Source organism: Neofelis nebulosa, chromosome 5 (genome assembly GCF_028018385.1).
Source record: "Neofelis nebulosa isolate mNeoNeb1 chromosome 5, mNeoNeb1.pri, whole genome shotgun sequence".
NCBI lineage: Eukaryota > Metazoa > Chordata > Mammalia > Carnivora > Felidae > Neofelis > Neofelis nebulosa.
Genome location: NC_080786.1, coordinates 51,634,046 through 51,651,537, shown reverse-complemented (window position 1 = coordinate 51,651,537; position 17,492 = coordinate 51,634,046). Strand labels below are relative to the sequence as shown.

Below are 17,492 nucleotides of genomic sequence, written 5' to 3'. Positions count from 1 at the left end.
GTCTAAGGACACTCAACTAGTTAGTTATAAAATGTGGTTTGATAACTACTCCTGGCCCTATTCTCCAAACCTGCCAAACCATGAAGACCTGTGGTTGCTCAGGCCCTGTCTTTAGGTGGACATATCATCACTGTGGCCCTACCACATTTGCTACTGACATTCAGAAACAGCTTTGCCGTAGTCTTCTATTAGCCCTGCATAACCTCGACAGGAGGAGAACATCAGTGTGGGAGAGAGTTACCTCACCTTCTGCAGGGTGAAAAGGTTTGATTGTCCTCTCCTTCATGCATGAGTATGAGAATAGGGTACGCTTTCAGGGTAGGAGTCATCGTTTCCTTTCCAGATTCTTAGATCTCCCCGGTAACAGTCCTCATCACATACATTTGGGGAACTATGCTAATTTATGTTTGTTGCTGTGTTACACAGGACAGAAAGTTGTGTATGGTCATAGATTTGCCAAATTGGAAGGGACTTAGAGATCATTTTTCCTCAACTCCTTGATTTCTCAGTGGAGAAAACGAAAACCCAGAGAGATGAATTGACTTAGCCAAGATCAGATGTTTTGCTTATGATTTATAGGAAGCCAAAGCTTAAAGCAACTCTATAGTTTATTTCTAACAATATTAGCTATTACCATTCACACAATAGATTAGTATCTGAAAACTGTTTCCTACTTCGAGTTTGGGTTTGCTCCAAAACATCTTTTAAATTTATAGTTAGATGATACGGGGTAGTTTTATAAAATATTTTATTTACAGTACAGCTTTACAAAAATAGTCTTAATAAAATTAATACAAAACCATTTTACAATATAACTTATATAACTATCTTCTCAAAAAAGTGACATTCGGTTATAACACATAAACTACATTTGCATTTGTTAAGTCACATTGTAGTATAAATATGTTTTATCATCATTTTTTAATAAGGTACATACCAATAACAATGAACAATGGACAGCAATATGTTATTTTATTTTTCTTCCAATGTAAAAGTCCTCTCTGGCCAAAACAAAATTAACCAAAGGAAAGTAAAACAATTGTCCTTCTGTTCAACAATACAGTCCGTTTTAATTATTTGAGAGTTTATCTGACAAAGACATGGCATTAATCTGAAAGCACCTGGCATAAAGTCTAGTAACAATATCCCCAAAAGCATTCTCCAATGTCTTGTCTTCAACTGTTTATTCAGTATTTTGCCAAGATGAATAAAAACTGATCTCAACTCTCCCCTTCATTAATCTCAAGTGTGCTTAATATGCACTGAGGTTTTTAGACCTTCCCAACTGGCATATGTTGAAAACGTGAGTTTCTTTCTTTGGCTTCAAGTAGAGTTTCACAACACTTATGAAACATACTGAGCTCCTCCATGTGGCTGAATTTCTGTGACTCCCCACCCAACAACATTTCCCCGGATGTGACAAGAATCTGCTCCTGCGGTCTCTCTTATCTCTTCATTGCTGAGAACACGATCCCAGATATTAAAGCCTGTGAGTCTTCCAGAAAAGGCTAGTGTTTCATCAAAGCCACCACCTACACAGCAGCCGTTCTTTTCTTGGCCAATCTGCAGGATCCCTCCCTCAGGAACAATATGACCTATGGCCACCTCGACAGTGGTAGCCACCAGTTCACCGTTTACCCACAAGGACATGCGCCCCTTCTCTGAATTCCAGGTGCTGCACAGATGGGTCCACTTTCCCAGGGAAAACACAGTATTAGCAATCAGTTTGTTCTCCTCTCCACCCACCACAAACACTATGGACTGATAGCCAAGGTACAGCTGGATCTCATATGGATTTCTCTTTGTGCCATACGAAAACAGGATGGTTTTGTTTAATACATCTGTGGCTTTGACCCAAATGCAGGCACTAAAAGACTCAAGCTTCATTGGTGTCGCTGGATGCACGCTTCCAAAAATCTTCTTGGAACGCATTGGGAATAAAAGGGCTGTTTCACAACCTAGAATGGCAAGAAAGTAAGAAGGATAGGAGAGAAAATATAAATTCACTCAGAAATGATTCCAGCATTTGGGTCTTTTAGCACAGGCATTTTAATGACTACCACTGAAAATTATATGCAGTATTACACCATGACTTGAGCTTCAAGAGTGATTTCTTGGTAGAGCAAAGAAAACAGGAATAAGGAAAGTCAATTGTCAGGCTTGCTCAGTGAGGTATCTTAAGTGGACACGATGACATGCAGAGGAGCCAAATTGTCCCAACTCAGAAAATAATGGAAACCATATTTTAATAACTAGTTCCCCTCACAATTAGCTTATTTCCTTTTACTGCCTTTTTTAAAATAAAAATGTTGAGTCACTATGCTTTAACTTCAAACAATGACACTGTATTTTCAAAAAACCTAGAGCCAAACTTGTTTCCCTCTTCTTGACTTCACCAAGCTTTTAGAATAAAAACAAAAACAAAAAACCTATGAAATTCAATGGACCTGGCTCACCCTATTTACCCATGGTCAACATGTATTTTTATTTTATGTGTTAATGTTTTATTTATTTTGAGAGAGAGACAGCCAGCAAGTGAGCACCAGCACAGAAGAGGAGCAGAGGAAGAGGGAAAGAATCCCAAGCAGGCTCAGTGTTGTCAGTGTGGAGCCTGACTCAGGGCTCGATCTAATGAACTGTGAGACTGTGACCCGAGCAGGAACCAAGAGTTGGTGCTCAGTCAGCTGAGTCACCCAGATGCCCCAAGTCAACATGCATTTTTAAGTGAAAATCTAGGACAGTCATATTGTTGCTGAATATGTTTCATATACCTCATGTTCCAGATATTTGTAAACTTTGCAAAGTTTGTAGAAAGCTACCTTTGAAAGTCAGCAATAGATGATAATGATGACTAATTCTAATTGGGTAATCTCTGTGTGCCAAATACTGTTCTAATCCCTCTATATCATTTTAATCTTAATATTCCCATATTAAGGGATAGTCTTAATATTCCCATTCTACAAAGGAGGAAAGTATGGCATAGAGCACTAAGTAACCTGGTCATCTAAGGGATAGTCTTAATATTCCCATTCTACAAAGGAGAAAAGTAAGGCATAGAGCACTAAGTAACCTGGTCATCAGAGGCCACGCCCTAACTAGCACACTGCATTGCTTCTTAATGGTAGAAGAACCCCTAGATTTGACTAGGGGGGCTGGAACTCAGTTTGTTTTACTATTAGCAAGCATGCAGTTTTTGATGAGCCCCATATCTCTCTAGGCTTTTATAGGTTAAAAGCCTCTTCCAGTCTCTTCCTAATATTCTGCAAGTCTGTAAGCAACATATATATAGTACTCGGGAAAAACTGTGTAGCCCGAGGATATGCTTAAAAACTCTTATTTTGTCCACAGGCTTATAGATACTGTTTAAGCAACAATAGAAAGCCTTTAAGGAAGAGTGAACTCTTTCAAGGGGCCTACTGGAGAACATATTTCTGCTCAAGAGCACTTGGAAGGAGACTTTGTGACATGGGAGTTGGGAGCTCAGTAAACTCCCACCTCAGTTCATCTCCAGGTCACATGTCTGGTCAGGAAGCTAGAGATGCTGAAGTGAAGATCTTCTAGGTGTCTCTGGGAAACATGCTAAAACCTTTCACGGGTGAGCTCTACTTTGTGATAACTTCATAGGTGTATGAGAGACCAGAAAAAAGAATTTTTTTTAATGTAAATGAGGCCGAAGTATTCACTTTATGACAAACTGAAGATTTACCGTAAAATAGCTTTGATAAGCAAACTTCCAGAGCATTTAGAGACTAACTGGTGAATGTGTAGAACTTGCAGGCACCAAACGCCCATGAAAAGTGTGCTGAACTAAGTTCAATGACTGCAAGTGATTGAGGGCTAGGCTCTGTCCTAAAAAGTTAAACAGATGTGGATCTAGAAATAATCAAAGAAATACTGAGATTCAGAAAATTGTATGAAAGTAACAACACTAAAGCACAAGTTGGTCCTGTTACATTTTGCTATTAACTTTTTCAGTGAGTAATTTGAATTTTTGAAGATTTTTGAAATTCTTGATGCATTCTTTTTTCAAATGAAATTGGTAGATGCATTTTTTTTCTCGTTGTGTTAATTAAATCAAACAAAGATAATGGAATAAAAGATGCATAACCATTTGAGATCTTCCCTGTAATGTCCCAGTAAAGTAGTGTTCAAGAAGGGGCCTACTGCAGTCTAATTAACTGATTTCGTGTTTAAATAAACCCAGGCAGTCAGGATTGCATTCCAAAGCATTCCTTGATTGCCTCTCTGAGACCCAGCTTCCCCTGCAGGGTGCACTGGCCATAGGAGTTCATGGAGTGGAACTTGTTGTTCACAGGATTTTTATGGATTTTTTGGTGGGGACCAGTCACTGAGGCTCTTGCTATCTCTTTAAAATGTCAGAGACTCTCATGATATGGCTTTTAACTAATGGGTTTTTCTGATTATATTATCAAAGACCGAACAAAATTAAAACCAGGTTCTTAGGAGGCCGACAACAGAATAATTAGGAATCCCTTAGGAACCAAGCTGGCAGGAAACCAAGGGAAGAGAAACCAAACCATGTGGAAAAAGTACTATTGGATATAAGAAATTAACTATTTTAGAATTCAGAAATACATTCCTCTCTGCTCTAACTAGCATACAGAGGTGAGAGTGAAAATTCGCCTTAATCGGGTACATTAAATGTACAATGATTTTACATGGTTTGCCAAAGACAAGAGATTTCATCCATTAAGACAGCCACCAGATTATAATTTGTCTCTTTACCACTTACATTGAGGATCTATTGTATATTTGATTTTATGCTTTTTCAGTCTCTGAAACCACACGTAATACATTCAAGAAAATATGCTCAGTACTGAGAAACAGTCCTCAGCTATTTAGTAACGACTGATACTCTGGTATGGTTTCTGTAATTTTAAATGAAACATGCTCTCACACATGCTTATGATTCTTCCTCCTACCTCAACAGATGAGTTGCTTTATTGTAACTGTAAAGAGCAATGGCATTGTTTGTGATTGTTTTCCCTTCATGAGATTCTCAGGAACAGCGTAAATGATATTTTCTTACCCAAGTCGCTGATTTTCTAATATAACCCACAAATGATTTTTGCCCTACTATCTCCAAAAAAGTTTGACTTGTAAACGAGTGTTACTTGGCTCCAAATAAATCTCATTTCTTTTAGCCATCTTCCCAATGTATTTTTCAGGCCCATATGTGTTTGGAGATTCATGTAGTATCACATGGGACTTCCATCAAGTTGCATCTGGTTCGAACCGCCTGTCTTTCTCTCTCTCTCTCTCTCTCTCTCTCTCTCTCTCTCTCTCTCTCTCCCTCCCTCCCTCCCTCCCTCCCTCCCTCCCTCTCTCTCCTTTGGCTCTCACCCCTTAAATCACTGGGGAGGAGGGTTACCAATTGGCTCCTACCTCAGACCCTTCTACCTTGGATCCCGCCCCCGCAAGTTTATCCCAAGCCTCCTCTCTCACAGGCTAATTCCCCAGGCCCCGGGGGCTGGGGGACCCCTCAGGAATTCCACTAATCTTTCAGGAGATCAGGTTCAGTCTCAAGTCTCTTGCTCAGAACCAGCGGGGAGGAGGGGCCGGCCCGGGGATTGGAACGTGTCCCTAAAAATTAGGCTGGGCCCTGAAATAGCGCGGGGGAACCGGAGCCCTTTCCCCCCTAAAGAGAGACAGGCTAAAATTAGAAGAAGTGGAAATCCCTAACGGAGGGAAGCCGGACAGCTAGAGAGGTCACGGTTATAACCGGCCAATAGAGCTCCTGCACCTCCTGGTCGGATCGGGTGTCAGGGGCCCTTGACGTCTATTTCAAGACTGTGATGGTTACGTGCACAGGTCTCTTCTGGGCTCCCCGCGGCCGGAAAATACTTTTTAAAGTCAGTTTTTGCGCCTTGTATGGTGTGTGTGATCCGTGTGAGCGTGCATAGAGAACTAGAGCTGCGTGTGTCCCCACTGAAGCTGGCCCTAGGGGGCTGCCACTAGGCTTCCCGCCACGCACGTTCCGAGGACAAAGCGGCGGGGGAGGGGAGGGGGCCGCTCCGCTCCGCGTCCTTACCTGACGGCAGCCAGCGCCCGGCCGCCCAGCCCTGCACCGCGCGGAGGTCCGCTCGGGTCCGCCGCAGCTCCTCGAGCACCGCGCCCAGGGCGCGCCCCGCCTCCTCCGGGCGCGGCGTGTCGGCGCTCTCCAGGCGCGCCAGCCTGCGGCCCGCGTCGCGGCTCGCCTGCAGCAGCTCGTCCAGCGCCCGGGCCAGCCGGGCCTCCGCGGGGGCCGGCGGCGCGCACGGCCTCGCCAGGCTGCCCGCCAGGCGGCCCAGCTCCGCTCGCAGCCTCTGCAGCTCACCCCGGAGGACGTCGTCGGTGGCCTGCAGCAGCATGCCCTCCCTCATCTGCGAGTCCTCCAGCATGATGAAGAGCTTGTCCCACTCGGTGTGCTCCCGACGGCAGTCACACGGCGTGGCTAGAGCGCGGGACACACGCGTTACCGGCCCGCCCAGGCCTTCCCAGGGCGTGCTTTGTAGAAAGCCGACCTCCCTCGGTGGTCCCAAGTTACTGCCCGTTCCCAGCACCCCCTCCCCTTTAAGGACACCTCCGGAAAACAGCGCGTGACTCTCTCGACAATGACAGAAACCATTCACGGAGGTACATATTAAGTGGAACGCTGTGAAATTGCCGTTCGTGAGGCTCAAAACAGGCAAATATCGGCGATTTCATGCGGTCCAAGCCATTATGTGTCTGTGACAGAACTTTTTGAAACCTCCCCCTTTCCTAAAGTGCTTCTTTTCTTTTGCAAAACAAACTATAGTTTTTTTTTTTTTTTAAAGCTCATTTCGTTGGCTACGAAGTATATGTATAATATTTAGACCCACAGGGATGGATATGTAGTTAGGGTTAGCAGAGAAACAGTTAAAATGAACTTACGGTCCTCAGTGGGATGGAGTCCATTGTCTATTTCGTTGTCCAAATTCACATACATGAGCTCGTAATCATCCGAGGTCTCGGCAGACACCGCACACCAGAGAGCACAAAACAGAATCGCAGGGAGATGCATTGCTGGAGAGAGACAAAGTTCTTTCTTTTGCCGCTTCCCACAGCTGGCCTGAGGGGACGAGGCGAGCTCTCCAGTGAGCAGTGTTTGAGCAGCGGAGAGGGAGAGTGAGAGGCAGGAGTAGAGAGCCCTTAATAAATGCTGGAGAAAGCCTGAATGGAGATGAATGAGTAATGCCGGTGGCACCGCGGTAACGGGAGTTCCCCAGAATTTGGAGGGGAGGGGGCTGGTTGGGAGGGCGAGGGAAATGTGGACGTTGCACAATAATAGACCGCAAAGGTTTACGCTGCAGTCAGATTAATTGGAGGAGGGTCAGAGGGGAAAGAGGTGGGGAAACTGGGCTAAGACTGTCCCCGTGAGGATTAGCTGTTGTAACTTGAATTGGTAACACTGAGGGATGAAAGGCAGGGGAGGGGAGGGGAGGTAGGGGGGGAAGTAAGTCAGCAGGCGTAGAGGCATGAAAGCAAGATCATCATTCCAGCATTTCGTGTGGCGCTTTTACAGTTTCACAGCCCTTTATGTATAGAAAACTTTCCCACTTATCCTTTGTACACAGTTTTATAGGTCTGAGTTGTGAAAATTACTCTGTGATTCTGAGATAAACCAACTTGGTAAGGGTTTTGATGGCCCTAGAAGCCAAGTCCATTCTGAGTTATTCCATCTTTAAGCCTTCTGGAGTTGCAACTATGCTTTTATAAACATACTTTTTTTTTTTTTTTTAATTTTTTTTTTTCAACGTTTTTTATTTATTTTTGGGACAGAGAGAAACAGAGCATGAACGGGGGAGGGGCAGAGAGAGAGGGAGACACAGAATCGGAAACAGGCTCCAGGCTCCGAGCCATCAGCTCAGAGCCTGACGCGGGGCTCGAACTCACGGACCACGAGATCGTGACCTGGCTGAAGTCGGACGCTTAACCGACTGCGCCACCCAGGCGCCCCTATAAACATACTTTTAAAATGACAAACAACAAAGCAAAAGCGATAAATCTGAATTAAGAAAGAGCTGGGGGGAGAGGAATTAGATGATTTTAGGAATGTTTCTTTTCATAAACCAGTATTATGCGGAAATGATATGATTTCACTAGGTTTAGAGTCAAAGTTCATGTTTTTAAAGTAAATTTAGGGATTCCTGCTTCTGTGGAAATAATGAAGGTCTATATAAGCTGAAAACTACTGTACGAAACGCCTAGAAATGCATTTACATTATAATAACATTAAATGTACAAATGGACTACCAATAAAGTTAGGGAAATATCCAGGGGCCAAAGGTAAAGGGGGGAACCACAACCAAATGTGTAAGCCCAAGAGCTGATGCTAAGGCCCCCCCTGGAGGGAGGTAAAGGGAGGGAAGGGTTATCAGTTCTGCAGCAACCAAGTATTAATGACCATGTGGGAGCAAAGCTTAGGCCAGCGTGGGGAGTTAGGAGTGAGACCCTCACCTAAAGCCAGACCCTCAGAGAGTTGTATATTGGATTTCAGTGGATATAGCCCCATTCTCTGTCCTACACCAAATAAGTGAGAAGTAAGCCTGTCTCTCTTTAACTGAACTTTGCAGAGTCCCTAAAAGTTTGTGACTGTGGGTCTGCCCTCACACATGTGCAAGATTCAGTGTGTACTATCTGCCACAGTAAAAACAAGTTCACAATAAAAATATTTAAACATATGAGGAAACAATCCACGACAAATGAGAATCAGCAGAAACAAAAAAAGGACTAAGCACCCCTCTCCCAAAAACTTCATTGATTTAAAATATCACCAAGGAACTAGAAAATAGGTGTGTTTAAAGTTGTTTTAGATCCTTGGGGCACCTGGGTGGCTCAGTCGGTTAAGCTTCCGCCTTTGACTCAGGTCATGATCATGCGGTTCATGGGTTTGAGCCCTGCGTTGGACTCTGTGCTGACAGCTCAAAACCTGGAACATGCTTCAGATTCTGTTTCTCTCTCTCTCTCTCTGCCCCTCCCCTGCTCATGCTCTGTCTCTCTCTGTCTCTCAACAATAAGTAAATGTTAAAAAATTTTTTTTGAAATTATTTTAGAGCCACAAGGAGTAGGAAACATGAGCAAAGAAAAGACATTGTCAAAAGAAAAAGACCAGGCAGATTTTTTTTTTAAAGGACCATATGTAATTTCTAGAAATAAAAAAAAATAATTGAAAACTTAAAAACCTCAAGGAATGGGTTAAATGACTAATAGGCAAAGCTGAAGAGAATATTAAAGAATTGGAAGAAAAATCTAAGAAAATCATCCAAAATATACTCTTTAAGTTCAATAAAGTATTCTAAAGTCATTTCATTGTTCAGGAAGATGACAGAGAAATTAATTTTGTTTTGTTAGTTCCAGAATGTATCTTTTAAAGACAGCCATGAGAACCAAAAGGAAAAAAGAATGTTCAAATAGAAGGAGTAGAAAGAATTGAACAAAACTTGTTCAATAGAAAGCAGTAAAGAATGGAAAAAGACATAGACAAAGCAAGATGAATAACAAAACACAACACAGTGTTGTAAAAATAAATCCAAGTGTACCAATAATCATCATAAATATTAATAAAACAAACTTTCCAATTAAGAGACATAAGTTGTCAAGTAAGAATATTTTTAAAATCCTCAGCTATGTGTCATCTACAAGAACCACACATAAAACATAAGAACCTAGAAATGTTCAAAGTAAAAAATTTTACAAGGCCAAGGGGAGAATGTATGAAACAGGTACAATTCAAAAAAGCTAGAATAGTTATATTAATATCAATCAAAAATAGACTTTAAGGGAAAGAGAATAAAGTATGATAAACACTGTACCAGGAAGATATCTCAGAATTATTTAGTAACATAGTTTCAAAAAATATATGCTGAAGACTGACAAAATAATGAGAAACTGAAAAATCTATAATTATAGAGGTTTTAATGGAAGTCTTTCATAACTATGTCCACTTCTGTGATAACTGATCAAATTACAAAAACACTGCTAAAGGATAAAGAAACCTAAACTATATAAAGTTCTATATAAAATGAAATATATAGAACATTGCTCAGAAAGTTTGCTAAGCAAGTTCTACCAAACATTCAAGGAACATATAATCCTCATCTTACACAAACTGCTTCTGAGAATAGAGTGTGCAGGAATGCGCTACATTCTTTCTATAACTTTCTATAACTTTAGTAACTAGGATACTAAAAAGAGACAAGGACAGTACAAGAAAGGAAGGCCAGTCTCATTCAAGAACATAAATGCAAAAGCTCTAAATAAAATATTAGCCAAACATACTCAACAATATAAGCATAAAAATACATTATAACCAAGTTGTGTTTATTCCAAGACTGCAAGACTCATGTAAATATTAGAATTATCTATTAATTTATTACATTAACAATTTAAACGAGAAATCATGTAATCGTGTCAACAGATGCAGAAAAACGTTTAATAAAATTCAACAGTTATTTATGTACAAACTAGAAAACAGAAACTTAAGCTGATAAAACAGAAATGCCAAAATAGATAGAAACATATACATACATAATAATGAATCCTTAGAAACATAATTTTTTTTTAATTTTTTTTTTTAACGTTTATTTATTTTTGAGACAGAGAGAGCATGAATGGGGGAGGGTCAGAGAGAGGGAGACACAGAATCTGAAACAGGCTCCAGGCTCTGAGCTGTCAGCACAGAGCCCGACGCGGGGCTCGAACTCACAGACCGCAAGATCATGACCTGAGCCGAAGTCGGCCGCTTAACCGACTGAGCCACCCAGGTGCCCAGAAACATAATTTTAAAAAACAGGAATAACAAAAGGATATCCGTAGACACTGGTTCTACTCATAGAGCATTAGAGGTCTCAGCCAGTAAAAGTAGGACAAAAAAAAAAGAAACATAAGATATAAAAACAGAGAAAAGAGACAAAGCCATCATCAATTATTATGAGTTGATTACCTATAAACAGCAAATCTAAGAGACTCTGAAGACAGATTATTAAGAGAAGTGAGCAAGCTTTGCTGGCTGAAAGAACACACAAAAATCAGTGTTTTCTTTTTTTTTTTTTTTTTTAATTTTTTTTCAACGTTTTTTATTTATTTTTGGGACAGAGAGAGACAGAGCATGAACGGGGGAGGGGCAGAGAGAGAGGGAGACACAGAATCAGAAACAGGCTCCAGGCTCCGAGCCATCAGCCCAGAGCCTGACGCGGGGCTCGAACTCACGGACCGCGAGATCGTGACCTGGCTGAAGTCGGACGCTTAACCGACTGCGCCACCCAGGCGCCCCAAATCAGTGTTTTCTTAATACCAGCAGACAATTGATAGAACATTTTTTAAAGCTTCCATTTATTTACAGTAGCAACAACAAAAATGAGATACCTGGGAACCAATTTAATAAAAGATACATACAACACAACTAATATCACAAAACTTCATTGAAGACATTTTTTTTAAAACCCTACATGGATGGAAGGCCATGTTCTTGAATGGGAAGACTTGCTTTCACAAAGATGTCAATTATCCCAAATTAGTCCGTACATTCAGTGTGGGGAAAAAAATGCCAATCTAGTTTTTTGAGGAAGTTGACAAACTAATGGTAAAATTTATATAAAGGAGCCAAGAGGGATTTGAAGTAGAAGATGAAGAAATTTGTCCTATGAGATATAATGATTTATTATAAACATTTTGTAATTAAGAAAAAGTATAATTGGTGACGCTATGATAAATATCCAGAAACAGACCCAGATATATGAGAAACCTTCTGCATGAAAAAGGTATTAAATATCAGAAGGGAAACAACTGACAACTTGATAAATGGAGCTAGGGCAATTGTTTATATACACACAAAAAATCTCTTCCTCATGTACAAAAGTAAGTCCCAGCTGGATTAAAGACAAATATGAGAAACAAAATCATAATGCTTTTAGGAGAAAATTTTTATGAACCTAGGGTACAGAAAGATATCTCAATAACAAAAAAAAATACAAACTATGAAGAAATTTTAAAAATCAACTACATTAGCAGTGCAACTTTAAAAGCAATCAACAAAAAACTAGTATACAGAATAAATAAATGCCTTCTACAAATCAAGAGGAAAATATAAACATCCCAAGTGAAAATAGGCAAAGGATATGAATGGTCAAATCACAAGAGGGGGAATGACCTGTGAGCCTATTAAAAGGGTACTTAGTCACACAAGCAATTAAGAAAATGGAAATGAAAACAAGCACACACACAAAAAAATGAGGTACCATCTCACACTCCATCAGACTGGCAAAAACCGATGTCTGTCAAGACCAAATGTTGGCAAAGATATGGAGCAACAGAAACACTCATGCTGCTGGTGGGTGTGTGAATTGTTATAGTCATGATGGTAGACAGGATAGTGCCCCCCAAGTGTTCATGTCTTAATCCCCACAGCCTGTGGACAGGTTATGTTTCACTGCATTGAAAATGGAACTAAGGTTGCTACATAAAATAGGGAGATAATCCTAGATTATACACATGGGCCAGTGTAATCATAAGGATTCTTAAAAGTGGAAGAGAGAGACAGAAGGGAGAATCAGAGGAAGAGATTGATGATGATAGCAGCAGAGTCAGAGGACTTGCTCTGTTGCTGACTTTGAAGATGGAGGAAGGGAACTCTAAGGAATGCTGACGCTTTCCAGAAACTAAAGAAGCCGAGGAAATAAATTCTCTTCTACCACCTCCAAGAAGGAACCAGACCCTTCCAATGCCTGGATTTTAGCCCAGTGAGACTCATGTCAGACTTTTGAACTATAGAAATATAAAATAATAAATTTGTGTTGTTTTGGCCCACTAAGCTTTTGGCAATTTCTCATGACAGCAATAGAAAACTAATACAACCACATTGCAAAGAAATTTTGAAACATCTAGAAGCTTAACTCCCAGGGACAAAACCACTGCTTTGCCACTTAATTATGGGGTATAGGGGACATCAGCATCACCTGAGAGCTCGTTAGAAATTCATATTCTCAAGCCCAAACCCTTAACCTGCGGAATTAGTACCTATGGTTTAACAAGATACTCGGGTGATTTCTAAGCACATTAAGCTCAGAAGCAGTACCCTAGCGAAGATCTCCCATTTATACACAAAGAAATAGGTATAAAAACTGCCACGTTGTTGGTAAAAGCTAATCATAATAATCATCATATTCAAAATAATCATAGTAATGTCTCTCAACCATAGAGTGTATGAATAAATTGTTGCCTATGTATACAATAGAATACCATACAGCTGTGGGAGAGCTCCTTGGAGCAAAACTTCAACACAATGTTGAATGTACAAAAAGTTAGCTATTACAAAGAGGTTTATACAGTGTGAATTTTACTGATATAAAGTTTTAAAGCATGAAAAACAACACTGTAAAATGCTCGTTGGTGCATATACGCATACAACGAAAGTGTAGAAACATTCCTGAAGATGATAAATACCAACTTTAGGATGCTGGTTGCCTCTGGAGAGAAAAAGATAGGAGTGTGACAGGAAGCAATTCTGGCGCGAGGTTGTTTTGAAAAGATGGTTGGTGTGCACACCCTTGTTCTTTATATTATTGCCTACATTTATCTAATGGCTTCAAACATTCCATGATTTAAAAATATATTAGTTTATAAATGGGATAGATAGGATTTCTATACCTATATCAGTTTCTAACTCAAAAAAAAGTTTTTTAAAAAGTTTATTAATATGTATTTGTTTTGGGGAGAGTGCAAGTCGGGGAGGGGCAGAGAGAGAGGGACAGAGGATCCAAAGTGGGCTCTTCCCTAGCAGCCTGACAACAGTGAGCCCTATGTGGGGCTCAAACTCATAAACGGAGATCATGACTTGAGTTGAAGTTGGACGCTCAACCGACTGATCCACCCAGGAGCCCCTCAAAAAAGTTTTTATGCATTTATTTTTTTGCATCATTTGATAGAAATTCAAGTCAGCTGACAATGACTAATCTGGAGTTTTCCCCTTCAGGGATCTCAGGACGTTTAGTGAGTGAGTATTGTACCAAAAAGCCTTACACCAGTTTCCTCTCTTCAATTCCAATGACAGTCCTATTTATCACAAGCCTTTTTAGAGATTGATCAGGATGTCTCCATAACTAAGTTCTATGATCAAATGTACCCTGTACATTACATTTAAAATTCCTGATCGTTTAAAGAAAACTCTTGGTTAAAATAGAAAACAAACAAAATAAAGCAATGTTTTGGGACGGACACAACATTTTTTAAAAAGAAAACTCTGAGTATATTTCCAATACCTTGTACTCTGTGAACTCTTGTACTGTCCAAAACCTGCTGGAGACCAATTCTATGAATCACATGTGAGAAAAACAATTCTCATTATTTATCATCTCCATCATCATTCAGTTTGATCCAGAATCACCCTTCTATTAAATTTAGTCACTGATATTCTGAAAATGATGACTTTCTTTCCTTAATTCTCACATCTCACATCTCACATGTCCTTTTACATATAGACATGTCCCCACCATTTAAGAAAGGTCTACATATGTGTAATCACTTCTGTTTATTTGATTCCTTCTGTGTATTTCTTCTATATACAAAGCCAAATTTAAAGTAAATAGACACAAGAAGATTTTTGTTCAAGAAATCCCTAGAAACCAATTCTCCTGAGACATGTAAGTACTTAAGAGGATTCTGAGGGAAAAAAAAAATCCATACCATAAAGTGATAAGCAGATGTTTCCCATATGTTGTTTGCAGATAAGTCTCTGTAGCTTATGCAGTATCTTTTCTTGAGATTTTGCCATTTTAAATCCAGTTGTCCCTACATGTCTTTGAGGTAAATCATGTGTGACAAACAAAGCTGAGTCTAAAGTTCCCTTGAAATAGTGCAGAAATTGGGGATTTAAACTTGCATTGCTACTTTTCTAACTATTCATAAAAATAGAGCATAGTTTCCATATGTCAGTTGTCTAAATCATGCCTCCGTATCTCTCAGGAAGGTGAATACATTCCTCTGTGCTCTTTTTTTGGTTCAGTTTCATTTAGTCTCATGCTTACGGCACTGCTTAGTTTTCATTTAAACAACATCCAAATGTTGTGTCTCATCAGGAATTCTTTATCAGGACTGTTTCCTTCTTAAGGGTGTGGTCCGGTTACTGTCAAATTTTCCTCTTTCCCCATGGTGCATTACTCAGGAAAATTTTTCGTTAGATAATAAATAAATAAAATATTCCCTTTTATGGAATCAGTTTAAGCCATGCTCTAGTGATTTTTCAGGATAAGATACTGTGTTATTTTTAGCAGAAGACTCGGCCATTTAATGAATAAGTGCAAAGTTTACTGAATTGACACTAATGGTGTTTCTACTGATTGGGAGCTAATAGTCATCATTCCTGGTATTGTTCTTTCAACAGGTAATGCCATGTTGTTGAGGGTGTTACCTGCTGTGTATGAAAAGCAGCCTCAGCCAATTAACAGACACCTGACAGAACTCCTGGCCTTGATGTCTCAGCTGGAACAACCAGAACAGTACCATCTTCTACGGCTTTTACATGTAGCTGCAAAGAGAAAGCAACCAGAGGTAAAAAGTACACCATCTACATGATGGTCCACATAACCATGCGTGTTTCTGGGTTTGTGAGCAGGATGTGTGCTTCAGGCTTCCTCCCTCATGTGTCTAAACACACCTATCCTTCGATGAAAGCACTCATTCACTTTTTCTGTAACTGTGAAAGTGAGGAGGTAGGTGATGGCAGAGGTCGAGTACTGTTATGGGTCCCCAGAGAAACAGAACCGTTAGGATACATATATCATGAACAATGGGAATTGGCTTATGCGATTATGAGGCTGAGAAGTCCAGAAGTCCCACAAATGCCCCTTACAAAGTGCCATTTGTAAGCTGAGGACCCAGGAAAACAAGTGGTGTAGTTCCAGCCTGAGTCCAAAAGCCTGAGAACCAGGAGAACCAACGGCTTAAGTTTTGGTCCAAATCTGAAAACTTTAGAACCCGATGGCTGATGGTGTAAGTCACAGTTCAAGAGCAGGAGAGGACCAATGTCACTGTTCAACCAGTCACATTCAGGCCCTCAGCAGTTTAGATGAGGCCCACCCACATTGGGAAGGGCAATCTGCTTTACTCATTATACCAATTTAAATGCCAGACTGATCTGGAAATACTCTCGCAAACATACCTAGAATAATGTTCGGGCAATATATGTGGGCACTGGATGACCCAGTGAAATTGACACATAAAATTAACTTTAACCGGTATAGTACTAAAAGCAGAAGAAAGAACAAACAAATCTACAGCCATTGCAGAACAACCTTAATTGAAGTTTCGTGTGGCCATGCAGTCCCAGGAATCTATGCTTTCTCAGGGCCAAAAGAATGACCTGAACATGGGGAAATCAGTCTACAGTGAGAGCAAAGTCTCATTTTCTAGAGGGCAAGTTAGTTGTTTTTTGGAATCAAATAAAATATTAAAATAATTAGGATAATTGTGATTATCAGTAACAGAGCACCCAATCCATGCTGGCTTAAATAATGAAAGGAATTTATTAGCTAATGTGATGGGGGAAAACAACCCTTAAGATGAGATTTGATCCAGCAGCTCAAATGATATGAAGACAACAATTTTCCTATCCTCTATTTCTCAGATTTGATTTCTGGTTTTGGCTTCTATTTTCTGCAGGCTTTGACCTGTGGGCTTCAGACGGGTACCAGGGGCTCTCTAGGCACTGTGCTTCTTCTACCCCCTCCACCACCACCAACAACATGCAAACAAAAGTCCTGATAGTCTCTGTTTAGGACACACACTCTACCCCTGACGCTTCTGCTACCCCTCAAGGATACTCAGATAGAGACTAGAGGCTGCCAGGAAGAGGAAAGTAGAAATGGATTATGGAGGGTACCAAAACATGTGTACGAGTAAGATTAAAGGTCAACTCCAGGTCATATCACTTATGGCTGTATCCTGCTTCGTTTCTTGATAATGTCAATGCCCACCACTTGAAAAATCAGTGAACGTTAGGTGAATACTGGAACATTTGAAGTCAACATTCAAATTATTCAAAGAAAGACAGGCAAAATGGTCATATGCGTTATTAACTATAATAGGCTGCAATGCCTTGTGGTAAGGAACTCTTTCTTCTTTTCTCCTGTATCCCAGACCTTGGCATAGTGTCTGATAGCACTCAATAAACATTCATAAAACCAAACAGAATAAAACAAAGTGGTAAGTGTTCTGCAAATGGTATAAACAGAAGGGGTGGCAATGAATTCTGCCTTAGGTAGAAGAAATAGGTGACATGAAGATTCATAACTGGAGTGGCATCAAGGCCAGACCTTGGAGAATGGGAGGTTTTGTTTCAAGTGGAGCAGAGGGGCAAAGGACCTTGAGGAAGTAGAGATGGGGCTGGGAGTCTTGGACACTAGAGAGCAGACTTGAACCCTACTCGTGGAAATTTCGATTCAGTAGGTCTGGGTACCCAGATCCTGCCTTTTACA

General features: G+C 40.5%; 2 protein-coding genes across 11 annotated transcripts in view; one reads left to right on the top strand and one right to left on the bottom strand.

The window, feature by feature from the left end:
• The window catches only part of VEPH1 (ventricular zone expressed PH domain containing 1), a 257,721-nt gene that overhangs the window by 48,836 nt on the left and 191,393 nt on the right, over nucleotides 1–17,492 (top strand). For 9 of the 10 annotated variants that reach the window (XR_009261920.1, XM_058730317.1, XM_058730315.1 and 6 more), the window contains one exon: nucleotides 15,401–15,567. Coding sequence is in view for 9 of the 10 variants with exons in the window: in XM_058730317.1 (XP_058586300.1) it covers nucleotides 15,401–15,567 (167 nt within the window). In the remaining variant the exon portion in view is untranslated. Of the gene's footprint in view, nucleotides 1–3,348; nucleotides 4,129–15,400; nucleotides 15,568–17,492 lie in introns of those variants that run through there. The other variant, XM_058730322.1, reaches the window with a different exon arrangement.
• Nucleotides 732–7,398, bottom strand: PTX3 (pentraxin 3). Its single transcript, XM_058730323.1, has 3 exons — nucleotides 6,916–7,398; nucleotides 6,053–6,454; nucleotides 732–1,958 (listed from the first exon to the last, which is right to left on the bottom strand). Exons 1-3 carry the CDS (start codon nucleotides 7,043–7,045, stop codon nucleotides 1,345–1,347), a joined length of 1,146 nt encoding a protein of 381 aa, XP_058586306.1. The 5' UTR covers nucleotides 7,046–7,398; the 3' UTR covers nucleotides 732–1,344.